Source organism: Montipora foliosa, chromosome 6 (assembly GCF_036669935.1).
Source record: "Montipora foliosa isolate CH-2021 chromosome 6, ASM3666993v2, whole genome shotgun sequence".
In the NCBI taxonomy this organism is placed as follows: Eukaryota; Metazoa; Cnidaria; class Anthozoa; order Scleractinia; family Acroporidae; genus Montipora; species Montipora foliosa.
Window position 1 is genome coordinate 8985820 of NC_090874.1, and position 27999 is coordinate 9013818.

General features: G+C 40.0%; 3 protein-coding genes across 3 annotated transcripts; all 3 read right to left on the reverse strand.

Moving 5' to 3' along the window:
* Positions 1-2251: 2251 nt before the first annotated feature.
* On the reverse strand, positions 2252-4135 carry LOC138008648 (adenosine receptor A3-like). The gene has a single exon (XM_068855961.1). It carries the CDS (start codon positions 4102-4104, stop codon positions 3190-3192), a length of 915 nt encoding a protein of 304 aa, XP_068712062.1. The 5' UTR covers positions 4105-4135; the 3' UTR covers positions 2252-3189.
* An 8927-nt stretch (positions 4136-13062) lies between these two features.
* On the reverse strand, positions 13063-14232 carry LOC138004992 (adenosine receptor A3-like). Its single transcript, XM_068851288.1, has one exon. The coding sequence runs from the start codon at positions 14230-14232 to the stop codon at positions 13063-13065; it is 1170 nt and encodes a 389-aa protein (XP_068707389.1).
* Positions 14233-25504: 11272 nt separating this feature from the next.
* LOC138004993 (melanocyte-stimulating hormone receptor-like) lies at positions 25505-26861 on the reverse strand. The gene is made up of 2 exons (XM_068851289.1): positions 26119-26861; positions 25505-26076 (listed from the first exon to the last, which is right to left on the reverse strand). Exons 1-2 carry the CDS (start codon positions 26788-26790, stop codon positions 25903-25905), a joined length of 846 nt encoding a protein of 281 aa, XP_068707390.1. The 5' UTR covers positions 26791-26861; the 3' UTR covers positions 25505-25902.
* Between the last annotated feature and the right edge of the window lie 1138 nt (positions 26862-27999).

The following is a 27999-nucleotide window of genomic DNA, read 5'->3' on the forward strand; positions in this document are numbered from 1 at the left end:
TTTGGTTGTATTGAACCGTGGATACTTGAATAGAGTGTGCTTCCAACTGGGAACCTGTTTCTTGCCATGGATCGAATGAACGAATCTGCCAATCAACGCAATGAGTTCACCAATTGAACCAACGAGTTCAGAGGCCTGTTACAGTTGTAAGTTATCAAACGAAGAGTTCAACTGGTGGCACTCTTATCTATATTATCGATCATTACCTTGGATACTTTTTTTATCGATCATTGCTAATGTTAGTGTTATGTTTATTGTTTGTAATATCACAAACACTAAGCGACCAAAGTTATGTTTGTTGTTTGTGATATTCATGATACTGACACTGCATAATCTGGATATAGACGCGCGTGCTTAAGCTCCCTATTGTTGGGTATGCGCGTGTGCACTAATCGGTCTCTCAATGACGTGTCCATATCCGTATCCATAGTAACAACCGCGGCTGCAACCTGGAACTGAATGCAAGGCTTTGTTGAAGCAAATGTTGACGTGTTGAAACTGTTTGTCCACCCCAGTCTCCAACAGTCAACATCGTTCAACAAAATCCAACGGATGTTGAAGCAAATGTTGAAACTGTTTTCCCTGGCCTTTACGCCAATAACAAGCGATTTAATTATTCACTATTTTATATTCACTAACAGGTAGTTTCCAGTGTTGAGAATGAAAGCAAACCCGTCCAAGCTGTAGATGTGTCACAAGATGGACGGCGGTTGGCACGGTCATTGGTGACACAGGAAACCGTGTTCAAATTGTGACGCTTACGTGAAGATGACGGCGAACATGTTTGGGACTTCCCGGCCATTGGAGGCTTTCATTAGTCAAGTCAAATCAAGTTTATTGATTTATCATGAAACTCCTTTGAAAATCGATCTCTGTTAATTGAGAAGTTTCTTCCTTCTTTTTCGGAATTGTAAAATGGGTGGATATGGTTCTATGATTCAAGACACAAATTTAATTAAGGTGTTTTTTTTGCCGAAAGTAACTTATAGGTTTGTTTTTTTTTCCAATTTCCATTAGTGGCAAATTCGGGCTTTTTCGAAACACCGACTTCGTTGATCCAGCATTAAAGGTATTTTGGCCTTTAAAAAGTTATTTAAAGCAACTTTCCAGACAAGTACGTACATGTTTCCCTATATTTTAAAAGAGTGAAACTTTCAATGTACGTTTAAAGAAACTTTAAAGGCAGATGGACATATATTTTTAAAAATAAACATTTTAACCTCTCCAGTGATAGAGACTCTTTTATTTAAGCCGGAATGACACATTTCAACCCATGTCTTTACTTGTGTTTTTATCACAGCGATATATAAGAAGGGCTTCCATTGTGTCAGCTTTACTCTTGCAATAGACTCTTTTTCTTTAAGCCGGAATTGCAACCCCTGTCTTGTAAGAAGGGCTTCCGCTGTGTCAGCGTTGCTTGTGCAGTACGAGGGACAAAAGGGACCTTACGCAAGGACGACTAAGATGAGGGCTACGAGAACGTCTTCAAAAACTATTATTTCCCGTTATATTTGTAACAATTTCGCGATTATTCCAAGTCGCTTGGCATGGAAAGTGTGTGTCACATTCCATAAATAAATTTTTTTATGAACGGTGTGGTTGTTAACAAGACGGAATATTAAATCGCGAAATACTTGCGATAATGCTAAGCTATATTTTGGAGTGACGTTTTCGTTGCCATTGCCGTTGTCATCTGCTAAGGCTCGAGCCAACGACCTCAACATCTGTTCGATTTTGTTGAACGATGTTGACTGCTAAAGTGGGCGAACCGTTTCAACACATCATCAACATTTGATTCAACAAGGCCTTGCATTTAGTCCCAAGCTGCAGCCGCGGTTGTTACCGTGGATACGGGTATGGATACGTCATTGAGAGGCCGATTAGTGCGCACGCGCTTACCGAACAATGTTGAAAGAGCCTGGGGTCAAATGGCTTCAACTTCATTCTACATTCGCGAAAACAAAAGAAATGTTGAATGGTTATTGAAGCAAAGTTTAATTAAACGCTTTTAAACTCATTCAACATTGAATCAACTTCGTTTCAACATGTTTCAACCAGGCTCTCTGATTTTGTTAATCACTCGTCAGTATGATTACAGACCCAGTTGGACTCCACTCATTCCTATTACCATTATTTACTGTGATTTGGGCCTCTGGCCTTTTTTTATTTCTTTAGTAACTTACTTTAATTTTTGATTTAGTATACAATACGTTGCAACCGTTCACGTGCTCCTCTGTGAACTATAAATCCCATGAACAAAACCAAAAAACCTGAAATTTTAAGACAAATGGCTCTGGATTTTTCTTTCTAACATACACTAACACTTTTTAAATTCGTACCAGCGTTTTGAGAGTTTTTACCCAAAACGGCGAGTTTCCATTGTTGTAATTTCAGTGGGTTATTATGTCAATCCTCGACTTGAACTATATGTCGTGAAACGTTGTACGTACTTCATGAAAGTGTGTTTCGTGTTTAATCATAACAATTGTAATTTCCTCGATTGTGATTGGTTTAAAAAACTCCTATTTCCCACTAATTCACGTTCCAAGTTGTTGTCAGACAGTTTGTTATCAGACAGTTTAATAAGCCAATCACATTCAAAGTTGTAGTTTAAATCAACCAAGCACAACCTTGGTCCTTGGTTTCAATCACCATAGAAACAGTGTACAGACTCCTAAATTGGAGCTTTCTTTCTTTCTTTCTTTCTTTCAGAGCGGCATTGAACAATTTACGCCTCCTTTGTCAGTCTTTAATTGTAAATTTCTTTCATAACTTGGCTCTTCTTCTTTTCTCGGAAATTGTAATTTTTATGATTAATTGGTAAAAGGACTTCGTGTCGTCCAATTCGGTCTGTAATCATATTCGTGATAAACAAATCAGATTCCCGCTGCACGGTCGTCCGATTTTGTTTTCACTCATATGATTACAGACCGAGTTGGACTCCACTTAGTCCTATTAACACTACTAATACAAATACCATTTTTATTGACACGATAATTTTCTCTCTTACCAGTTGTTAAAGATACGAACAAGAATTTTCTTCGAGGGCTTACACCCCTTAAAAATACTTGTTACAATACTGATAGCATAAATCAATTTGACAATGGTGTCGAGTCGGATTTTATCGTTCCTTTTTTGCTTTATGTCATCATCCATTGGGTGGTATTTGTCTGAACAGCTCTGTAGAAGTCAGAGCTTCAGTTTTGGCTGGAAAGTGCGTTTAGCAGCGTGCATGTTCATTATAGTTTGTCGAACACCTCTCAATTTCCAGCAGTAAATTAGTGGGTTCAGAGATGAATTTAAGAACAACAGAGTAATAGTGTATTGGTAAACTGCCTTCAGTATAGCGAGATCAGAATGTAAGCTGATAAACCCCTCAGCACAAAGACAGGGCAGATAGCATACCAAAAACAAGACGTACACGTGAATTGTCATGAAGGTAGATTTCCTCAGCCTGCTGGCGTTCGTCACATTAGGCGGGTTTTCTTGTACTGTGGACTGCACTTGAAGGGAATGGATTTGATGAGCGTGGCGTCGCACGGTGGCGTATATCATGGAGTTTAGAACTCCCGAGACAACGAAACACGATACAACGACGATGGCAATTGCAAGCAACACATATGAGATATGGATTTGGATTTGGATTTGGATTAGCCAAATTGACGCGATAAGTCCGCTTAAGACCCAAGCCGAGATCACAGCTGTTACGACTCGTTGGTAAGTCACAAGTTCCTGGTACCTGAGGTGTAGATGGATCGCCAAGAATCTGTCCAAGCTTAGAGACAGAACACCGAAGAACGAAGCATAAGCGAATTGACTGGTCACAAATTTATAAACCATGTAAAAAGTTGGAAAGCTTGTGCGGAGATCTGCTTGCAACCGTGGGTCTAGGGCGAGACGTATGATGAACAGTGGATGACCCAGTATGCCGACACCAAGATCAGAAAAGGCCAAACTCAGTAGCAATGCTTTCAAGGGCTTTGGAACAGACGGAGTTTTTCTCAAGGCGTAGATTGTGGCACCATTCAACGTTAAGGCAATGAAACACAATATGGCGTTGAAGACAATGTTAGGGATGGTTGACCAGTACAATGCCGCTTCCATCGTGGATGAAAGCTAATTTTCCGAAGCTTCTGAGTTTCTTTTTCTTAAAGTGTTGTGTAAAGACCGCTCAAGTCTCCAATGAGGCCTTCCAAGGGGGCTTCTGATGTCGCTTTGTCGCTCATTTTCCAGCCCACCTGTCGCCTATTTGGCAAGAGATAAATGTTGCTGTCGTTTTTTCGCTAGAATACAAATGTTCCCTAAACGTGCTTAATTTTTGCGTCCTGCAATTTTGTTTAATTTGTATCGATAATCAAATGGTGACAAGTGAAATTAGGGAATATAAAGGTTCGGGAAATTATTTGATTTTGGACAAAACGCGCGTAAAATTATTACCTAATTTCACGAGTAGACCATTTGATTAGCTATTAAATATCATGGGTGACAAACTACGTTCATAAGACGCCATTTTGCCACTGTAGGAAAAGTTGCCATGGCAGCATTGTAATTTAACATGTGAAATCATCAATTAACGCTGAAATTTCGCGCCAAAAATAAGGAGTAATTTGACACCCATGTTATTAAAAGAGTGAGCGCCCGTAAAAACTTTCTTGTTTTTAATAGAAGATCAACCACTTTAGTTTCTAATGACTCTAATGGCTAGATAGCCTCCCACGCGTTCCTCCCCCACAAGCATCTGCTGAAACGAGCCGCACATTCCTTTCCCTTTCAGTAAGAAACTGTCATCTGGAAATCACGTGCGGGTTACTTATGAACCAATCAGCGCTGTGTAGATCTCCCCTGGGAGCGTCAATGCGTCAACTTCTTCGGAAAGGGACGAAGCCTTTTTAAAAGATTCCACAGATACCATAGGCAGCGCAAGCTCGCGTCACTACAGGGAGCCGTTGAGAATTTAAACACGTTATAAGACTTTGTATGGGAAATAAAATACCGTCGATTATGAAGCCTAAAAGACGCTCAATTTAACGTTCATTCAATAAAATGAATGAAAATGAATCACCCCAGGTGTATTCTTGTGCCTTTTGGAGCTTATTTTACCGTTTCGGGAATTCCGTGTTTTCACTGTTCTAAGACGAAGTCAAGGCTGCACACTAAGATTTCGACCGTAGTCACCTCAGAGGCGGTTTGCGCCCGGAAAATCCATCCCAGCCACGATTTTTTCACGCAAAGCTTAAGTCCCATCATTTGCGAACCTCGGTGAATGTTTCGTCGATTCCACGATAGCTGATGAAAATAGCTGCCGGTGATCATGTGAATGGTCACGCCCCGTGATGGATTTTCCAGGCGCAAACCGCCTCTGAGGTGACTACGGTCGAAATCTTAGTGTGCAGCCTTGACTTCGTCTTAGAACAGTGAAAACACGGAATTCCCGAAACGGTAAAATAAGCTCCAAAAGGCACATGAATACACCAGACGTGAGTCATTTTCATTCATTTGAATGAACATTAAATTGAGCGTTTTTTAGGCTTCATAATCGACGGTATTTTATTTTCCATACAAAGTCTTATAACGCGTTTAAATTCTCAACGGCTGTCTGTGGTGACGCGAGCTTGGGCTGCCTATGCAGAAACATTAATTTTGTTTCCTCGGTGGGTTATGCATTTGCACTCTCGCGAGTCAAAATGTGAGTGCTTAGTAAGGGTTAGTTTCATCTACTAGTAAAATTGAAGGCGCCGTGGAAATATATAAATACGAATACAAATATTAAAGTACTGCGAGTGTATTTGAACTGTACGAGAACCATTACCTTCAAGTGCAATGAACATCACTAGGATAGTAGCGAAAAGAAAGCTTGAAAAAATCCATTACTGTTAAGCTTAAAAATTTCAGGCTGTTTTTGTAGCCAAAACGCCGGGCCGGGGTCGGGGTCGGGGTCGGGGTCGGGGTCGGGGTCGGGGTCGGGGTCGGGGTCGGGGTCGGAGCCATGGTGTCTTTTTTTTCCAATTTTTTTTTGTTTCAATTTTTGTCCTTATTCTCCTGTTATGTTATATTCGAATGTTCGCCGGCATCTTTCTTTCATTTATGGTGGGAATTAGTCAAAAAATATGGAACATACAGAAGCTACGAAAGGGAGATCTTTGTTTGCTTTTCGAATTAAGAGAATTTCAGACTGAAATTGGAGTTTTTGTGGGGAATATACGCTAACTCCCAGAGACACTGAAGACTCGCTGAGCTCCACATTTTAAAACCACATTTTAATGTTTACTTCTTAAAAACCTTCTCCGCAATACAATTAAAACGAAACAGAACATAGCGTGACTGCGTGACGATCATCCCTCTTTTTTTCCTCAAGAAGTAAACATTTGAGTGTGGAGCTCAGCGAGTCTCCCCGAATCAGTATTTCTGGCAGTTGGCGTATATTTCATAAACTCCAATTTCAGCATTTTCGGAAATTATCTTAATTTCGAAAAACAAACTCCGATTTTCGGAAAGACTAAGTCAGATGCTCGCAAAAAAAAACTACGATTTTAAAACACAAAAAAACAAAGTCCGATTTCGAGAAAAAAAACACTGAGATGTCCCTTAAGAATTTTTATAGCTTCCGTAAGTTCCTTAATGTTTTTAACAAATTTCCACCATAAATGAAGGACAGATGCCGATCATTCGAAAACAACAGTACAGGAGAATAACGACAAAAATTGAAACAAGAAAAAAATTGGGAAAAAAAAGGCACCCGGACACCGGCCTTGACCCTGACCCCGACCCCGACCTCGGCCCCGGCCCTGGCCCCGGCCCCTGGTTTTGGCTACTACCCAAAAAGGTACACTATGCCGCAAAAAACCGTTCAAAATTACATCAGGGAAGAATCGATATCAAAAATTGAATTTCCGCTGTGGAAATTGATTTTCGAGGTCGCGTTTATGTTGGGCTTGTCACAACTTCGAAAATGTCACAGTTAACTAAACACTAAGTGACCCTAGTTTTAAGCCTGTATTTTAAAAATGATACAGGTTTATTTTAACTGGAAATTCCTATTTGATGATCCGCCATTATTAATCTTGAGAGCTGGATCGAGGAGAAAATGATGTAAAAGACTTAAGAATGCAATGCGTGTTCACGCAGCTAAATTAATATGCAGCACAGGAGTTTCGGGCTCTCAGACTTTCAAACAGGTGTTTTGCATAGATAATAAGTTGCATTTACACGCAGAAATTTTAAGCTAGTGAATAAATGACGTCAATTTTCTCTACATCCATTCCTCTGAGAATCAATCGGTCAGTTTTGAACATGAGTGCTAGCGGACCGTGAAATCCAAAACTTGCTCTTTAAAAGATTAAACTACTTTTGGATAAAAACCAAAGCGCAAATTTTGTTAGCCAGGTGTCAAAGAAACACACTTTCAAAACCTGAAGAAAAAAAAAGGAAGTGATTTTTTGATCAAGCTTACAGTAGCACTTTAAAGTTCAAGTTTAAATAATTTAAAGCTAAAGTACTTAACCCTAAGAACTTCCAAAATATCGCGACAGTCATGATACTCCAGCTACAAAAGCGCTAGCAAGTAATAAAAAGCAACAGTAATGAGGGTAAGAGATAAACCGCAAAGATCTAGAAGAACAATAGATGATGAGATAAGTAAGATAGACTTTAAATAACTTATGCAAAAAGTAAGTCAATCAAAACAACCATCTCGATCTCCGTTAACTCCGGAATTTACGACATCGATTTTGGTCCCATACATGTTCAGTAAAATGCGATGACGCACATTGACGAAGTAAGCGGGGGAAGTCAGTAACGCCCGACGGGATAAATGATTTCCGACGACCCCATTAATGTTATTCGGAAGCAGAATAAAAGGCATTTATTCCGACTTGGGTAATGTTGTTATATACGAGTCGGCAATCGATTTTCCGGCCTCGGTTCCACTTTGTGTTATTTTCCCCATCGTGATTGGGCAATCTAATACCCGACCTCGAAAATCAATTTCCACTGCGGAAATTCAGTTTTCGATATCGATATTTCCCGATGTAATTTTGAACGGTTTTTTAAGCCATAGTACGCTAACTCCTAGGGAAACTGAAGACTCGCTGAGCTCCACAATATAAAACCACATTTTAATGTTTACTTCGCAAAAAACAGTCTCCGCAATACAATTAAAACAAAACAGATATCATGGGCCATAACAGGAACCCATGACCTGGAGCCTACAGCTCCCATACTGGGCCTATGTAACGGCATTTTTACAGAACGATCTATTTTTAGACTATCTTTTCCGAAAAAACAAAGGCAGTTCCGGTTCCGTGACCCTATGACGTCAGCTTAATTTCTTGTAATTGGTCATCGGGCTCCTGTGGGAGTCTCATTCACGAGAAATTCAATCTAAAAATAAATCGGTCTGTGAAAACGCCGTTACACGAACACAGTATCTCCGCAATACAATTAGAACAAAACAGATCATGGGCCACAATTCCACGATGGTCGTCACGCAACGTTCCAGCATTTGCTTGTTTTCAATGTTGTTATCTTTTTTATCGTAATATTGGATTCGATCCCTTGACGTCCGAATAGAATTAGCTGACAAGTTCCTCTGCGACTGACTTTATTACAAACCGTTTGCAGTAAATCAGACAACAACATTAATAAAATAATAGTCATAAAATTTATTTATACCGCGCAAATTTCAAATGCGCCTTACAATAAAAGTACAATATATAACACTATATAGTCAAAATTTCACGGATGAATAATTATCTAGTCTATAAATTACAATACTATATCAGGAAAAGCTTTTTTAAAAAGATGAGTCTTCAAATTACGTTTAAAAATTCTAAAATCGGAAGTGCATCTAAGATCTAACGGAAGATTATTCCACAGTTTTGGTGCGGCGGCCACAAAGGCTCGATCGCCAAGAGTAGGGAGAGTCCTGAAATCTGGATTTGAAAGCAGATATTTGTTATTTGATCTTAGGCTGTAAGAAGAATTAGGTTTAAAATTTACGGGAGATGATAAATAATTAGGAGCTATACCATGGATTGCTTTGTGAGTGATTATAATAATCTTATAATCTATTCTAAACGTTACAGGTAGCCAGTGTAATTTGTATAATATAGGTGTGATATGGCAATACCGTGGTGCTAGATATAGGACTCTTGCAGCTGCGTTTTGAACACGCTGCAGTTTACTGAGCTAAGGGGTTCCGTGCTCGGAGAGATGATGGATTCGCCAATAGTTAGAGTAGCGCGTTTAGTTTTCTGTAGCTGCGCTTTTGTCCCAATGAGCATAAACTTTGTCTTGGAATCATTGATCATGAGTTTATCATTGATCATCCAGTTACGGATGTCACAGAGGCACGCTTCCATTGCTGCAATGGCGGCGTCTTGATTGGAATCATCATTTGGATTGAAAGCCAGATAGACACCAGTATCATCGGTATAACTGTGCGCTGTTGGCGGTGCTGGCTAATCACATCAAATAGCCTCGGCACTGGTGTAAAGGGAGAACAGCATTGGGCCGAGACAGAAGCCCTGTGGCACACTAAACTTGATCTTGAATTCCAAATTTGTATTCCAGGCCCCGCAGTAATATGTCATGGTCTACTACTGTGTCGAAAGCAGCGCTTAAATCTAGGAACACTAGTAATGTGACTTGCTGTTTGTTCATGTTGACGATGTTGACGAGTATGACTTTGCGCATGCGCAGTAAGGCAGTTTCCGTACTGTGATATTTTCGGTAGGCTGATTGAAATTCCAGAAACATCTGATTGGACGACACGAGATCGGAGATTTGTGGTGCCTTTTCAGTGATTTTTGCAAGGAAAGCAAGATTGCTGACGGGCCGGTTATTTTTCTTTATCAGATCCATGTTGGTCTCACTAAACCCTCTTTCCAAATGTCCGGAAAGTGACCACTACTGAACGAAAGATTAACCATGTTGGAAATGGTCGGTAGGAGTTCGTTAATGCAGTCTTTAAGAATCTTGGTAGGTATGGGGTCATTGTCGCAGTTCTTGTTTGGGGCATTCAGACGATATTGGCTGGAAGTTATTGAAGGGTGTGCCAGCAAACGAATACTCTTGAATGCTACTTCCGATCGAATGGTGAGGGTGATTTAATGAGGAGTCAATTCTATCCAGCTTTGAGCGAATGACATCTATCTTTTGTATACAGAATCTCCCGAAATCATCAGCAAGCAAAGTAGGGTCAAAGTGCTTGGGGTATTTTTCTTGTGACGATCCTCCTAGCAGTGCACTGGCCGTCTTGAAAAGCTTTCTTTGATCACAATCGTTTTCATTAATAAGGTTGAAATAATAGTCACGCCTTGCTTGCTCTATAACGGGATTGGTATGATTGCGTGCCTTAATGAAATTAACCCTGTCTGACTCATTGACAACAACACGAACAAACAAGCAAATGAGTACGTTGCATGACTGCGTGTCGATCATCGTGGAAATGTGATTCTGTTTTTTTTTTTTTAACGTTGTGAATATGGCAGTTGGCGTGTATTCCATAAACTCCAATTTCAGCAATTTCGGAAATTCTCTTAATTTCGAAACCCAAATTTCGATTTTCGGAAAGACAAAAAAACAAAGTCAAATTTTACAAAAAAACTAAAATGCCCCTTAGGAGCTTTCATAGCTTCCGTAGGTTCCTCAAATTTTTTGACTAATTTCCACCATAAATGACAGTCATTCGAAAATAACAGTACACGAGAATGACGACAAAAAATGAAACAAAACAGAAATCTTGCAATAGACTCTTTTTCCTTAAGCCGGAATTGCAAGCCCTGTCTTGTAAGAAGGGCTTCCACTGTGTCAGCGTTAATCTTGCAAATAGACTCTTTTTCCATAAGCCGGAATTGCAACCCCTGTCTTGTAAGAAGGGCTTCCACTGTGTCAGCGTCAATCTTGCAATAGACTCTTTTTCCTTAAGCCGGAATTGCAACCCCTGTCTTGTAAGAAGGGCTTCCACTGTGTCAGCGTTGCTTGTGCAGTACGAGGGACAAAAGGGACCTTACGCAAGAACGACGACGACGAGAGCTACGAAGACGTCTTCAAAAACTATTATTTCCCGTTATATTTGTAATAATTTCGCGATTACTCCAAGTCGCTCGGCATGGAAAGTGTGTGTTAACATTCCAGAAATAGAATTTGCATGAACGGTGTGGTTGTTTGGAGAGAAAATTGAAAATTAATATTCATCGTCAGGTGCTCGCGTCATCCACATAACCTCAAATTTGGTTATTTCACGTCGTTAGGGAATTTAAGAAAGCACGACGGCTGCGGCAACGAACACGCCACAAAGCAATCTAAAAAGTAAAGTCTTTGTTTACGAGCCAGAAGGCCCATCAGGCCCATCAGGCCGACACTTATCTCCGGTTTCATTAGCATGAAGCGACTAGGAGTATTCAGTTTACTCCCCCCTGGATGGGATGCTAGTCCATCGCAGGGTTACCCACAGCAATTCGCCGGCACCCATTTATATACCTGGGTGGAGAGAGGTACCGTGAGAGTAAAGTGTCTTGCCCAAGAACACAACACAATGTCCCCAGCAAGGACCCGAACCCGGAACACTCGATCCGGAGTCGAGCACACTAACAATGAGGCCACCGCGCCTCCCACGAAGCAATCTAAGCAATGCAAATCAACAAATAATTGAAAAAAAAAACAAAAAAACAACAACAACAGCCTTGGTTAAAAAAGGAAAAATAATCGCATGTGCTCTACAAGAATTTCCGTGTATTTTTTGCAATTAACGTGAAATCACCACATTTTAGGTTTCTACGACACCTTGAGCATGTAACAATGAACCATAATCTTTTTTTATTTTTTTACTTTAAAACCGTTCATACCCATCCAGTTGCGGGAAATACTTGCGATAATGCTACGTTATATTTTGGAGCAAGGTACAGATTTCGTTAACCTGCTTTAATCCTAATTATTTTCGTGATATCTTTACTCTTTCAAGCCAGTTACAGTCGCATTATACTAGAAATTGCAACCTTTTTTTACATAATAACCGAAACTTCTCAATTCGGTTTCAAGCACCTATGTTTTTCAACTCGTTATAAGTCCTGAAATTCAAAACATTGAAAGCATCCGTTTGTTTGGCAAAAGACTTAAAACTGAATTCCTTCTTTCTTAGTCAAAGTTACTCTTTGTTGAGCTACTTCCTCTTCCCTCTTCTTTTCTTTTGTTTTTAAAATAATACATTCTACATTTTATGCTGTCCCCATAATTTGTATGATGTACCCTATGTTGTCAGGAGGCCCATAGCTCATAAGCCCCCGGCTTCTATATAGGCTTCCTTGTCATTACCACCTTAAAACATTAGTAGTCTATCGTCTTTAAGTTGTTATTAATTTCTAGTGTATTGTGCTTTTTGAATGAATGAATGAATGAATGAATGAATTATGTCAATCTTCGACTTGAACCATATATCATGAAACGTTGTACGTACTTCATAATAATTGTAATTTCCTCGATTGTGATTGGTTTAAAAAACTCCTATTCCCCACAAATTCACATTCCAAGTTGTTGTCAGACAGTTTGTTATCGGACAGTTTAATAAGAAAATCACATTCAAAATTGCAGTTTAAATCAACCAAACACAACCTTGGTCCTTGCCAGGTTTCAATCACCATAGAAACAGTGCAGACCCCTAAATTGGGGCTTTCTTTTTTTTGTTCTTTCTTTCAGATCGATATCAAACAACTTACGCTTGCTTTGTCAGTCTTTTAATGCAATTTTTCCCTTTTTTTCATAACTTGGCTCTTCTTCTTTTCTCGGAAATTGTAATTTTTATGATAAATTGGTAAAAGGACTTCGTGTCGTCCAATTCGGTCAGAAATCATATTCGTGATAAACAAATCAGATTCCCGCTGCGCGGTCGTCCGATACCATTTTTATTGACACGATAATTTTCTTTCTTACCAGTTGTTAAAGATACGAACAATAGCTTTCTTCGAGGGCTTACACCCCTTAAAATACTTGTTACAATACTGATAGCATAAGTCAATTTCACAATAGTGTCGTGTCGGATTTTATAGTTCCTTTATACCGTTTATGTCATCGCCCTCGAATATCGAATGGGTGCCGTTTGCAAGGCTGAACAGCTCTGTAGAAGTTAGAGCTTGAGTTTTGGCTGGAAATTGCGTTTAGCAGCGTGTTCATTATAGTTTGACGAACACCTCTCAATTTCCAGCAGTAAATTAGTGGGTTCAGAGATGAATTTATCGACATCAGAGTTAAAGTGTATTGGTGAACTGCCTTCAGTGCTGCGAGACTAGGATAAACGCTGATACACCCCAGAACACAAGTGTTTGGCAGATAGCACACCAAAAACAAGACGTAGACGTGAATTGTCATGAAGGCAGATTTTCTCAGCCTGCTCGCGTTTGTCACATTAGGCGCGTTTTCTTGTACTGTGGGCTGCACTTGAAGGGAATGGATTTGATGAGCGTGGCGTCGCACGGTTGCGTATATCTTGGAGTATAGAACTCCCGAGACAACGAAACACGATACTACGATGATGGCAAAGAACACATATGCGATATGGATCGGGATTTGCGGCCAAATTAACGGGATAAGTCCGCTTAAGACCCAAACCGAGATCACAGCTGTTACGACTCGTTGGTAAGTCACAAGTTCCTGGTACCTGAGGTGTAGATGGATCGCCAGGAATCTGTCCAATCTTAAAGACAGAATACCGAAGAACGAAGCATAAGCGAACTGACTGCTCACAGATATATAAACTGTGTGAAACGTTGGAAAGCTTGTGAGATCTGCTTGCAACTCTAGGGCGAGACGTGTGATGTACAATGGATGACCCAGTATGCCGACACCAAGATCAGAAAAGGTCAAACTCAGTAGCAATGCTTTCAAAGGCTTTGGTACAGAGGGAGTATTTCTCAAGGCGTAGATTGTGGCACCATTCAACGTTATGGCAAAGAAGCACAATACGGCGTTGAAGACAATGTTGGCGATGTTTGACGAGTACAAGGCCCCTACCATCGTGGTAGAGAACTTGTTTCCATGAGATGGTTTTCCAAAGCTTGTAAGTCTTTTTTTTATTGTGTTATAAAAGACAGCTGCATTCCCGAATATGAATGCTCTTTCACATTGCCGACTGTTATTCAGTTTTAGGAGAATACTGTCAATTTCAAATGAAATTATTTCCGGTGTGGCTGATATCAGTAGCACTGCTGCAGCAATAAAAGATGAGAAAATCAAGATCATTATGATCATATGTTTCCATAATTTTCTAGAATTTCTAATACGCCTCTCCCATACCAAATCGTTGATTTTATTGAACTTAAGGTAATTAAGAATAAGGACATTTTAATTTTAATTTTATCTGTCTAAGTAATAACTATGAGCTCTGTGAAACCTATAAGATTGTCTCCATTTCCTCATCAGGCAGGCGATAATTAGACGTTTTGGAACAATCTGTTTCAGCGTCAGTTATACCCGACCAAGAAATGTTACCTTTTATACTGCCGTGGGTTGATTCGAGGATTCGTCTTCAATTGACGTAAAAGCCCTCGAAACAATTTTTATTTCCGCTCCCAGGAAGTCAGGAATAAGATAAACGAGCTTTGTTTAAGGAGGGTAGCGTAACTAACTGATGTCTATTTTCTAACTTATCGCCCTCCACAAATTAAATTTAATCAGCTGTAATGAAGTCAGGGGTTTGCTTTTGAGGAGAGGGGTAAGCTGCAGTAACTATTAAATAATGATAATTAAGTGTCTACTGTATTAGCGCTGGAACACTAATTGATGCTACTGTAAAGAAATCAAATCAAGGCAAGAAGTTTGTATAAATCAAATTTGAGGTTGGTTTTTTTAGGAGATGGGAAAAAGCGGAGAACCCAGAGAAAAAAGGCTCCCGGAGCAAAGTGTAATTTCTGACGTTCGAGTGACATGGGAACGAGTTAGTCAGAATTAAAAATTGAATATTCTGACGGCACGGCGTAGAGGATAGGTTAGGATAGGTTAGGACTATTTAGGAGTTTGGCGGGAGTTTTTCATCATTCTACGTTTGTCAGTGACTGTCGCTGATGCTTTAACTTGATGCTTAACTTTTGAACTGCCCTGTCTGCTTATTTTTCCTTGTGTATAGTAGGATACCCTTTCCCCGGGGTCTGGTGCCGTTGCATTGGATGAGGAATACGTTTCCACTTATTTTTGGCCACCTCTAAAGGGTTGTTTTTGGTGGTTTTTCGTATCCGGTACGGTACTGTTGCTTAGTTTATTCCTACATTAATGCAGTATATTTTGTCTATTTCTACGGGCGGTGTTATCTGATGTCCAGTTTGTAACCAATTCAGGTAAATGGGGGTCATTTTTTTCAGCAGACTGACTGACGTGCCCTTAATAAACTATTTTCACATTGAAGTCTCGTGTTAGTGTAGTCAGAATGTAGGGAATCAACAAACTCAAGTCACATATGACGTCAAGTCTGGGGATCGAGCCCAGGCCACATCGGTGGGAAGCGAGTGCTCTCACCGTCAGGTCAAATGTACACTCGATTGTGTAAAGGATTCATATGTCAATAAGAACAAACAATAAAGACAAAAAAACAATGGACTGTAGGTACAAACAAAACAAATGTTTAATTCAGGTTCTCTGTCACTTAAGTGCAGTTCATTTTGTGCAGTTTTACTAATTGCTCGACTCTATTCGCTTCGGCAAGTGAAGGTTATCTCAGGAATTACTTTTAAAAAACACAAATCAAAGCTTCGTGACAATAAAAATGTCTGTCGAGCATACGTAATTACACGGGATGCCGTAGGCAGCGCGTGTTAAAGATTCGGACGAATTTCGTTTTATTTTAATTTTTTTTTATCGTAGTCACAAATCGCCGTGTTTTTCTATTGTGCGATTTTATTGACTCCAGTCCACCGTGGAATCAAGTGCAAGATCAGGGTTCGATCAGGGTTGATTAACACTATGTGTGATTTCATTGGCTCCATTCCAACTGGGAATCACGTGCTTGATCAGGAGTAGACACTGAAGTGCTGATCAAGCACAATACTCTCGCAGTGTTTTTGAAAGTTCTCCAATTTAGGTTGAATTCATGGACTTAGTAGCCCTGTTTTTTGGCTGTATTGAACCGTGGATACTTGAATAGAGTGTGCTTCCAACTGGGAACCTGTTTCTTGCCATCGATCGAATGAACGAATCTGTCAATCAACGCAATGAGTTCACCAATTGAACCAAAGAGTTCAGAGGTTTGTTACAGTGGTAAGTTATCAAACAAAGAGTTCAACTGGTGGCACTCTTATCTATATTATCGATCATTACCTTGGATACATTTTTTATAGATCATTGCTAATGTTAGCATTATGTTTATTGTTTGTAATATCACAAACACTAAGCCACCAAAGTTATGTTTGTTGTTTGTGATATTCATGATACTGACACTGCATAATCTGGATATAGACTTGCAATAATAAAGGATTAGTGAGGTGAGCCGGTTCGAGTCCCGTTTTGTCATCGGTGAAGCATTTGAAAGTAGTTGTATGTATTGGGAAGAATCTTCTGTACCGCTTTCTAGTGATTTTTTATTAATATAGGTATTTTGCTATATGTATTTGTGCAACATCAGCGTTATGGGATATTAGTAGACTCCGGCCTGCAGCACGATTTCACTGAATTGTGTCAACACAGAGAGTGATCGCCGGCCGGTCTCCCATCCAAGTTTTAACCCCGTCCAACAGGACTTATCTTTGGTGGACCCACGGGAATCGGTGTTTGGACTCCCTTGAATCAATTTTTGTGACATCAAAATAAGCAATTACTGTAAGTGTTTTAAAATATATATATTGTTCTCCAAAACCGTTCCAGTATAACACAACATTTTTCATTTTACAGTGACTGGCAATGAATTTTGCGAGCTTTCGAAAATTTTCTTAAGTGGGAGATTGTCTGTAGCTCTCGTGAAACTTGAATGTTCTTCATTGCATTGGCTAAACTAAAATTTACAAAACTGGCCCTTTAATTTCCTGTAGTCAAATTACATATCCTCACAGGGATGACCCTTCAAACCCTGACAGTTTCAGAATTTACTTCTTGTGAGAAAGTTCCTTGTGTCGTTGCCACTCCACTGTTCAAATTCCAGGCTCCCTCGTTGCCACTTAAATGCAAGGAGGAGCCTTCATGATGCAAGCTTGTTTGCTAGTGTAAACAGACAGAGTCTGTGATTATCGCTACAACAGGTTTTAATGCTTGCATCGACCCATCCCGCGTAAACGCCTACAGGCGTCCTGTTCAAGTTACAAACAACAGAGATAACCTTTGAAAAACGGTTAGGCTGGACAGTTTTCACAAACCGCGATTACAAGCTCGATTTTCTTCAATTTCGCCCGTCCCTGTCTCGTTTTGTAGTGGCTGCTTTATTTAACCCTTCCTTCAATGTTTTAAATACCGGTAGTTATTTTTACGTTTCGCTTGATTTGCTTGCCACAATTGCAGTTCCCAGTCGCTGAATTGGCTAAATTTCGTAACACAGCTAAAATCCCATTTCCTGGGGCTTGTCACGTATGCTAAAAATTTTCCAGCGCGGCTGGAGCCGAATAATAATTTCAGTGATGATTCGAGAGCTCGGTTGATCTTGTTTCATAAAAAAATGTACGGAAAAGTTGTACTGACAACGAACCGGGCAAAGTGAATATTTGCGTGATTGTCAAAGTCATGCATATCATTTTTAAGTCGAACATTAAAATTAAGAAAATTGATGTAATTAGACGATTGAATTAATTTTCCTTACTCCCTATGATATGGGCCAATCTTGGCTGACATTTTTTGACTCATTAACACAAAGCTATCGTTTCTTAAAGTGCCCCTGTGACCAAAAAATCAATTCTTACTTTTCTTTGGATTTCAAACACTAAACGACTTAAGTTTTAAGCCTTGATTTCAAAAAGACAGCTGTTTATTTTAACTGGAATTTTCCTATTTCATGGTCCACCTTTACTTACTTTAAGATCTTGAGAGAGCTGGATCGAAGAGGAAATGATGTCAAAGACTCGCTAGTTTAAGAATGAAGTTGGTGTGTACGCCGCAGAATTAATATGCAGCACGGCAGTTTTGGGCTGTCAGACTTTTAAAGTTCCCCCGTGACCAAAAATCAATTCATATTTTTCTTTGGATTTCAAAGCTATGTCAACAAAACACTAAGTGACCCACGTTTTAAGCCTTGATTTCAAAAAGACACCTCCTTATTTTAACTATAATTTTCCTCTTTAATGGTCCGCCATTACTAACATTATGTTCTTGAGAGAGCTGGATCGAGGAGTAAATGACGTCAAAGGCTCACTAGTTTAAGAATGCAATACGTGCGTACCCCGCAGAATTAATATGCAGCACGGCAGTTTTGGGCTTTCAGACTTTGAAACTCGCGTTTTGCATATATAATAAGCTGCATTCATACGCTGAAAATTTAAGCTAGTGAGCCTTTGACGTCACTTTTCCCTGGATCCAACCCTCTGTGGTTAGTTTTGAACTTGAGTGATGTCGGACCGTGAAAACTTACTCTCAAAGTAAACGGCCTTTGGATAAAAATCAAAGCTCAGAATTTTGGCAGTCAGATATTAAGCAAACACACTTTAAAAATCTGAAGAAAAAAAAAAGAATTGAACTTTTTTATCATAGGGGCACTTTAATCAGTCAGCCGAGAATAAAGTATTGAATATTGTTAGTGCATAGCATAATGTGCCTTCTTAATAGGCACGCATTGCGTACGTGTGGTATTGCAGTAACACAGCGCTGTATAATCGTCAACTGAGCTGCGTTTTGTCTTACATGAGATTCAAGTTATCTTTGCGTAATATGTAGCTCTAATAGTACACGATATTGTTTTGGTACCGTATATCATTATAGTGCCATGGTAGATGTCTTTGGCAAATAACCCCCTGAGAAGACATATGGTTACCAGTAAAATACTTAACTCAGAAAGTTTAAAGAAAATAAAAGGGAATCGAGAAACATTGGCTTCGAGGCTGACATAAAAAGTTACCATCACCGAAAAACATTTTGGGAGATTTTTGCGACGTTCAATTTTTCTATTGTACTTTTGGCTGCACAAGTAAATCGCAAAATCGAAGGGGACATCGAATTCAGCAGGCTCCGTGATCAAGTTACCTTGCATGTTTTCTCGTGAAACAATGGATACATCTGTGTCAAAATGAAGGCAAGACACCAGGTTTTTGTTTTAGGCTTGGTTTTTTTTCTTTCAAGTGTTCTAAAGATTGACAAGAAATGTGCGAATTCAACACAAAGATCGCAATCGCCCAACTCTTGAGGTTGACCATTGTTTCTGCAAAGTCAAAAATTTACTCTCCTAGACGAGGTTATTTATCACCAGGTAATTCCATCCTTTTGGAAATAGCAGCTGCTTTATCATTTATCAGCGTCACAAATTCTTGTCTATTTTGGGGGCTCATTTTGTTGAAACTCATGCACGCTTCCAGCAGAGCTGGTTATATTCGTGAGTTATGCACGCGCTACGGGCCTATTGTCACCACGGACTAACACTTTTACACTCTAACAACCCGGTGACGTCATGTGTAGTGTACTTACAGTGCGAGAATTAATTGTGCGTGCGCAGTTTCCCGTGCTGAGCCTGCAGGCCGGTCCATTTTGTCAGCGTCAAATCTTTGCTCGTCGCTAGTCCTTCCTGGCGATTTAAAAAAACATAATGGCTGACAATCTATTTTGTTTTGTTTTTGGGAGTTGGGTGGGGCAGCAGGTACAAAACGCAAGTCACAGGTCATTGTTTTACCAATACAGAAAGAATCCTAAACATTTACTAAAGCTAACCTTAGGCCTAATGTTAGCATTGGTAAAACAAGTGACCTTCGACCTGTGTTTTGTACCTGCCCCACAAAATTTTGTCAGCCATTGTGTTTTTTCAAGTGGCCGGGCGATGTTGAACTGTTTGCTCCCCCCTTTCAACCGTGTTGAAACATGTTGAATCGATGTTGAATGAGTTTAAAAGCGTTATAAGGCCCAGGGAAACATTTTCGTTAACATCCATTCGAGTTGTTGAGGGATGTTGACCGCGACACGTGATTCAACAGAGCTTCACGAGAGGCCCGACATTCAGTCCCAGGCTGCAGCAGCTGTTGTTACTATGGATAAGGACGCGGATACGTCATAGACCTTATCGGCTGACTCAATGTTGTGCCCTATTCAGACCCTTTAGAAATAAAACGTTTTGTTCCAGGTATTTCCATATAATTCAAATATAAATGCTACATTATCATGCAAATACAATCAAATACATGCAAATACAAATACGATCTTAATCCCGGGAAATTTGAATTGGTACAACATTGAGTTAGCCGAGTAGGTGTGTATCGAGAGACTAATTAGTGCACACGCGCGCACCCAAAAATGTTGAAAGAGGTTTGAGGTGGGGGGGGCGGTTTCATTTCCAAAAGAAATGTTGAAGCAAAGTTTAAACATTTTTAAACTCATTCAACATCGATTTAACTTCCATTCAGCATGTTTCAACACGGGTGGGCAATCGGTTTTAAAATCTTGTTAAAAAAATTTGAACGGATGTTGAAGCAAATGTAGAAGCTGTTTGCCCGGGCCTTAGAAAGTTTGCAACATATTTCTTTTGTCACTGTGAATGTTGAATGAAGTTGAAACTGTTTTCCCCCATGTTTCAACATTGATGGGTATGCGCGTGCGCACTAATTGGGCTCTCAATGACGTATCCATATCCGTATCCATAGTAACAACCGCGGCTGCAACGTTGGACTAAATACAAGGTTTTGTTGAAGCAAATGTTGACGTGTTAAAACCGTTTGTCCACCGCAGCACTCAACATCGTTCAACAAAATAAAACGGATGTTGAAGCAAATGTTGAAACTGTTTGCCCAGGCCTTTACGCTAATAACAAGCGATTTAATTATTCGCTATTTTATATTCATTAACGGGTAGTTTCCAGTGTTGAGAATGAAAGCAAACCCGTCCAAGCTTTAGATGTGTCACAAGATGGACGGCGTTGGTCATTGGTGGCACAGGAAACTGTGTTCAAATTGTGACGCTTACGTGAACATGACAGTGAACATGTTTGGGACTTCCCGGCGATTCGAGGCTTTTATTAGTCAAGTGAAATCAAGTTCATTGATTTATCATGAAACTCCTTTGATAATCGATCTCTGTTAATTGAGAAGTTTCTTCCTTCTCCGGGATTGTAAAATGGGTGGATGTGGTTCTATAATTCAAAACATGGCGAAAGCAACCCTTCAGTCTGAAAAGGTTTTTTTCCCATTTTCCATGAGTGTCATATTCGGGCTTTTTGGAAACACCGACTTCGTTAATCCAGCATTAAGGCTATTTTAGCCTTTAAAAAGTTATTTACAGCAATTTTCCAGACATGTACGTACATGTTTCCCTATATTTTAAAAGAGTGAAACTTTCAATGTACGTTTAAAGAAACTTGACACGGAGATGGATATATATTTTAAAAATAAACATTTTTACTACTCCAGTGATAGAGACTCTTTTACTTAAACCGGAATTACAAATTTCAACCCCTGTCTTTACTCGTGTTTTTATCACAGCGATACATAAGAAGGGCTTCCATTTTGTCAGCGTTAATCTTGCAATAGAATCTTTTTCCTTAAGCCCGAATTGCAACCCCTGTCTTGTAAGAAGGTCTTCCAGTGTGTCAGCGTCAATCTTGCAATGGACTCTTTTTCCTTAAGCCGGAATTACAACCCCTGTCTTGTAAGAAGGGCTTCCACTGTGTCAGCGTTAATCTTGCAATAGACTCTTTTTCCTTAAGCCGAAATTGCAAGTCCTGTCTTGTAAGAAGGGCTTCCACTGTGTCAGCGTCAATCTTGCAATAGACTCTTTTTCCTTAAGCCGGAATTGCAAGCCCTGTCTTGTAAGAAGGGCTTCCACTGTGTCAGCGTCAATCTTGCAATAGACTCTTTTTCCTTAAGCCGGAATTGCAAGCCCTGTCTTGTAAGAAGAGCTTCCACTGTGTCAGCGTTGCTTGTGCAGTACGAGGGACAAAAGGGACCTTACGCAAGAACGACGACGACGAGGGGTACGAGAACGTCTTCAAAAACTGTTATTTCCCGCTATATTTGAAATAATTGGCCATTTCCGAGTTCATGTCTACCTCCTCTTCAAAGCGAGTCTAAGTGAGAAGTTTTTGTTATGAAAATTAGGTTTCATTCATATGTAAAGTAGAAGTAATTACCATCACAAAAACTTCGCACTTAGACTCGCTTTGAAGAGGAGGCAGACATGAACTCGGAAATGGCCCATTTCGCGATCACTCCAAGTCGCTCGGCATGGAAAGTGTGTGTTAACATTCCAGAAATAAAATTTGTATGAACGGTGTGGTTGTTCACAAGACGGAATAATTGCGAAATACTTGCGATAATGCTACGTTATATTTTGGGGTGACGTTTTCGTTGCCGTTGCCGTTGTCGTTGTCATCTCCTAAGGCTCGAGCCAACAACTTCAACATCTGTTCGATTTTGTTGAACGATGTTGACTGCTGGAGTGGGGGAACGGTTTCAACACATCATCAACATTTGATTCAACAAGGCCTTGCATTTAGTCCCAAGCTGCAGCCGCGGTTGTTACTATGGATACGGATATGGATACGTCATCGAGAGGCCGATTAGTGCGCACGCGCTCACCAAACAATGATGAAAGAGCCTGGGGTCAAACGGCTTCAACTCATTCAGCATTCGCGAAAACAAAAGAAATGTTGAATGATTATTGAAGCAAAGTTTAAACGCTTTTAAACTCATTCAACATTGAATCAACTTCGTTTCAACATGTTTCAACCAGGCTCTCTGATTTTGTTAATCACTCGTCAGTATGATTACAGACCCAGTTGGACTCCACTCATTCCTATTACCATTATTTACTGTGTTTTGGGCCTCTGGCCTTTTTTTATTTCTTTAGTAACTTACTTTAATTTTTGATTTAGTACAATACGTTCCAACCGTATTGGGGTGCAGGGATGGCGCAGTGGTGAGAGCACTCGCCTCCCACCATTGTGGCCCTGGTTCGATTCCTCGACTCGGCGTCATATGTGGGTTGAGTTTGTTGGTTCTCTACTCTGCACCGAGAGGTTTCTCCGGGTACTCAGGTTTCCCCTCTCCTCAAAAACCAACATTTGACTTGTTGTGTTAATTGTTAATTTTACTTTACAGTGTCCCCAATTAGTGCTCCAGCGCTAAATCTACTAGACACTTAAATAAAGTTCCTTTCCTTTCTTTCCGTTCACGTGCTACTCTGTGAACTATAAATCCCATGAACAAAACCAAAAAACCTTAAATTTTAAGACAAATGGCTGACGATTTTTCTTTCTAACATGACTAAACACTTTCTAAAGTCGTACCAGTGTTTTGAGAGTTTTTACCCAAAACGGCGAGTTTCCATTGTTGTAATTTCAGTGGGTTATTATGTCAATCCTCGACTTGAACTATATGTCATGAGACGTTGTACGTACTTCATGAAAATGTGTTTCGTGTTTAATCATAATAATTGTAATTTCCTCGATTGTGATTGGTTTAAAAAACTCCTATTTCCCACTAATTCACGTTTAAGTTGTTGTCAGACAGTTTGTTATCGGACAGTTTAATAAGCCAATCACATTCAAACTTGTAGTTTAAATCAACCAATCACATTTATTCAAAATTGCAGTTTAAATCAACCTAGCACAACCTTGGTCCTTGGTTTCAATCACCATAGAAACAGTGTACAGACTCCTAAATTGGGGCTTTCTTTCTATCTTTCTTTCTTTCTTTCTTTCCATGAGGAGCTTAACTTGGGTCAGGAATGTGGGTCCCCGCTGTTTAGGTAAAAAAAAATTACCTAAATCTCAGTGGAAGTTGTAACAAGACTCACACTGAGTGTAAGGCAGAGCGAGAGACAAAGGAGAGAGAGGTGTTAATCTCGACACATTTGTTGGGCCGACTTCGTCATAAAGTTTTTAATGACGACAAATATCTCAAATTACTTTAAAATAATTTTGAGTGACGAGTCAAAATACGGTCCAGAGGCACAATAAATCAATTTGAAATATCTTCTAAAACACGGTTTACAACGGCCAGCATCATGCAATTAAAAAATGGAAATTTTTTTCTTTATTCTCTTTATTTCAAATTAATTTAAACACAGGCAAATTATATCTTAACTTTCAGGCTACCGACATGCAACTTGTCACGGTTTTGCCCGGCATACACTTTTCTCAACAGCAAGGGTGAATTGGTTCTCTTCTGATTTTAAAGCAATCCATTTTTAAGTTTTATACTTATGGAACTCGACAACTGAGGAATAAAACTCAACAACTATTACCCCCTTCGAATATCTGCTTTCCTAATTCTCCGGTTAAACATGAAACGTTAGTGATGTATTGGTGTATTTGTTAATTTAAACACAGGCAAATTATATCCTAACTTTCAAGCTACCGAGATGCAACTTGTTTTGCCTGGCATGCACTTTTCTCAAACAGCAACGCTGAATTAGTTCTTTTCTGATTTTAAAGCAAACCATTTCAAGTTTTATACTTATGAAACTCGATAACTGAGAAATAAAGCTCAACAGCTATTACTGCTTCGAACATCTGCTTCCCTAATTCTCCGGTTTAACCATAGGCAGCCCAAGCTCGCGTCACTACAGACAGCCGTTGAGAATTTAAACGCGTTATAAGACTTTGTATGGGAAATCAAATACAGTCGATTGTGAAGCCTAAAAAATGCTCAATTTAACTTTCATTCAATAAAATGAATCAAAATGACTCACCTCTGGTATATTCTTGTGCCTTTTGGAGTTTATTTTACAGTTTCGGGAAGTCCGTGTTTTCAGTGTTCTTCGTCTTAGAATCGATCCTGAATAATGCTTTAACACTTTTCTGAATACAAAACACCTTTTGTGTTATGTTTTTAGCCTTTGTTGACGGATATCTACACTGTTAAGGCCGGGACACACTAGGCGATAAGTCGCTGCGACACGTCGCGGGGACAAGTCGCCGCAACAAATCGCCTTGTGTGACACGGTTAATTTCATGAAAATCATTGTCGCTGCGGCAGAATTTTGTCGCTGCGATCAGTCGCACGAATTCAAACCAGTTTGCGGCAGCGACAAAATTATCGAAAGCAGCGTTGTGGCATCGTGTGCCACTTCCGGCAACAAGTCGTTGCGACAAAATATAAATGAGCCAATGAGAGAGCGTCATATGGTCAGCCATATTGATTTAGAAGACTAGTTCACATTCCCCCTCGTACGAGATCAATGCGTGTGTACCGAACAGGCGTCGTGTCGCAGCGACTTGTTTTGCAAGTAGTACACATGGAGCAATTTGTCGCAGAGACATGTCGCTGCGACTTGTCGCCTAGTGTGTCCCGGCCTTTAGGAGACGTCCAGCCGAGAATTCCTGAGTCGGCTTAATTAAGCTCCTTTGTCAGTCTTTAATTGTAAATTTTCCATTTCTTTCATAACTTCACTCTTCTTCTTTTCTCCGAAATTGTAATTTTTATGATTAATTGGTAAAAGGACTTCGTGTCGTCCCCTGGTGTCGTCCAATTCGGTCTGTAATCATATTCGTCGTGATAAACAACTCGGACTCCCGCTGCGAGGTCGTCCGATTTTGTTTTCACTCGTACGATTACAGACCAAATTGGACTACTAATACAAATACCACTTTTATTGACACGCTAATTTTCTTTCTTACCAGTCGTTAAAGATACGAACAAGAGTTTTCTTCGAGGGCTTACACCCCTTAAAAATACTTGTTACAATACTGATGTCATAAGTCAAATTGACAATGGTGTCGAGTCGGATTTTATCGTTCCTTTTTTGCTTTATGTCATCATCCATTGGGTGGTATTTGTAAGTCTGAACAGCTCTGTAGAAGTCAGAGCTTCAGTTTTGGCTGGAAAGTGCGTTTATCAGCGTGGTCATTATAGTTTGTCGAACACCTCTCAATTTCCAGCAGTAAATTAGTGGGTTCAGAGATGAATTTAACAACACCAGAGTAAAAGTGTATTGGTAAACTGCCTTCAGTACAGCGAGACCAGGATAAAAGCTGATAAACCCCAGAACACAAAAGCATGGCAGATAGCATACCAAAAACTAGACGTAGATGTGAATTGTCATGAAGGTAGATCTCCTCAGCGTGCTGGCGTTCGTCACATTAGGCGCGTTTTCTTGAACTGTGGGCTGCACTTGAAGGGAATGGATTTGATGAGCGTGGCGTCGCACGGTGGCGTATATCATGGAGTTTAGAACTCCCGAGACAACGAAACACGATACTACGAGGATGGCAAGCAAAACATATGCGATATGGATCGGGATTTGCCGCCAAATTAACGGGATAAGTCCGCTTAAGACCCAAGCCGAGATCACAGCTGTTACGACTCGTTGGTAAGTCACAAGTTCCTGGTACCTGAGGTGTAGGTGGATCGCCAAGAATCTGTCCAAGCTTAAAAACAGAACACCGAAGAACGAAGCATAAGCGAATTGACCGGTCACAAATGAATAAACCCTGTAAAAAGTTGGAAAACTTGTGTGGAGGTCAGCTTGCAACCGTGACTCCAGGGCGAGACGTGTGATGAACAGTGGATGACTCAGTATGCCGACACCAAGATGAGAAAAGGCCAAACTCAGTAGCAATGCTTTCAAGGGCTTTGGAAGAGACGGAGTTTTTCCCAAGGCGTAGATTGTGGCACCATTCAACGTTATGGCAAAGAAGCACAATATGGCGTTCAAGACAATGTTGGCGATGTTTGACGAGTACAATGACGCTTCCATCGTGGTGGAAAGCTTATTTTCCAAAGCTTTTGAGTTTCTTTTTCTTGAAGTGTTGTGTAAAGACCGCTCAAGTCTCCAATGAAGCCTTCCAAGGGGGGTTCTGATGTCGCTTTGTCGCTCATTTTCCAGCCCACCTGTCGCCTATCATAAATGTTGTTGTCGTTTCTTCGCTAGAATACAAATGTTCCCTAAACGTGCTTAATTTTTGCGTCCTGTTATTTTGTTTAATTTGTATCGATAATCAAATGGTGACAAGTGAAATTAGGGAATATAAAGGTTCGGGAAATTATTTGATTTTGGACAAAACGCGCGTGAAATTATTACCTAATTTCACGAGTAGACCATTTGATTAGCTATTAAATATCATGGGTGACAAATTACGTTCATAAGACGCCATTTTGCCACTGTAGGAAAAGTTGCCATGGCAGCATTAATATTTAACATGTGAAATCATCAATTAACGGTGAAATTTCGCGCCAAAAATAAGGAGTAATTTGACACCCATGTTATTAAAAGAGTAAGCGCCAGTAAAAACTTCCTTGTTTTTAATACAAGATCGACCAACTTAGTTTCTAATGACTCTAATGGCTAGATAGCCTCCCACGCGTTCCTCTCCCACAAGCATCTGCTCAAACGAGCGGCACATTCCTTTCCCTTTCAGTAAGAAACTGTCATCTGGAAATCACGTGAGGGTTACTTATGAACCAATCAGCGCTGTGTAGATCTCCCCTGGGAGCGTCAATGCGTCAACTTCTTCTGAAAGGGACGAAGCCCTTTTAAAATATTCCACAGAAACCATAGGCAGCCCAAGCTCGCGTCACTACAGGCACCAGCCGTTGAGAATTTAACGCGTTATAAGACTTTGTATGGGAAATAAAATACCGTCGATTATGAAGCCAAAAAAACGCTCAATTTAACGTTCTTTGAATAAAATGAATGAAAATGACTCACGACTGGTGTATTCTTGTGCCTTTTGGAGCTTATTTTACCGTTTGGGGAATTCCGTGTTTTCACTGTTCTAAGACGAAGTCAAGGCTGCACGGCGGTGTCTTTTTTTTTTCCAATTTTTTTTTGTTTCAATTTTTGTCGTTATTCTCCTGTAATGTTATATTCGAATGTTCGCCGACATCTTTCCTTCATTTATGGTGGAAATTAGTCCAAAAATATGGAACATACAGAAGCTACGAAAGGTACATCTTAGTCTGCTTT

Excerpts from the sequence above, each read along its gene's own strand:
- LOC138008648 (XM_068855961.1), bottom strand. The coding sequence starts at position 4,104 with ATGGAAGCGGCATTGTACTGGTCAACCATCCCTAACATTGTCTTCAAC.
- LOC138004992 (XM_068851288.1), bottom strand. The coding sequence starts at position 14,232 with ATGATCTTGATTTTCTCATCTTTTATTGCTGCAGCAGTGCTACTGATA.
- LOC138004993 (XM_068851289.1), bottom strand. The coding sequence starts at position 26,790 with ATGGAAGCGTCATTGTACTCGTCAAACATCGCCAACATTGTCTTGAAC. Across the intron at positions 26,077-26,118 it reads TCATGACAATTCACATCTAC|GGGTTTATCAGCTTTTATCC; the intron begins GTCTAGTTTTTG and ends TTTTGTGTTCTG.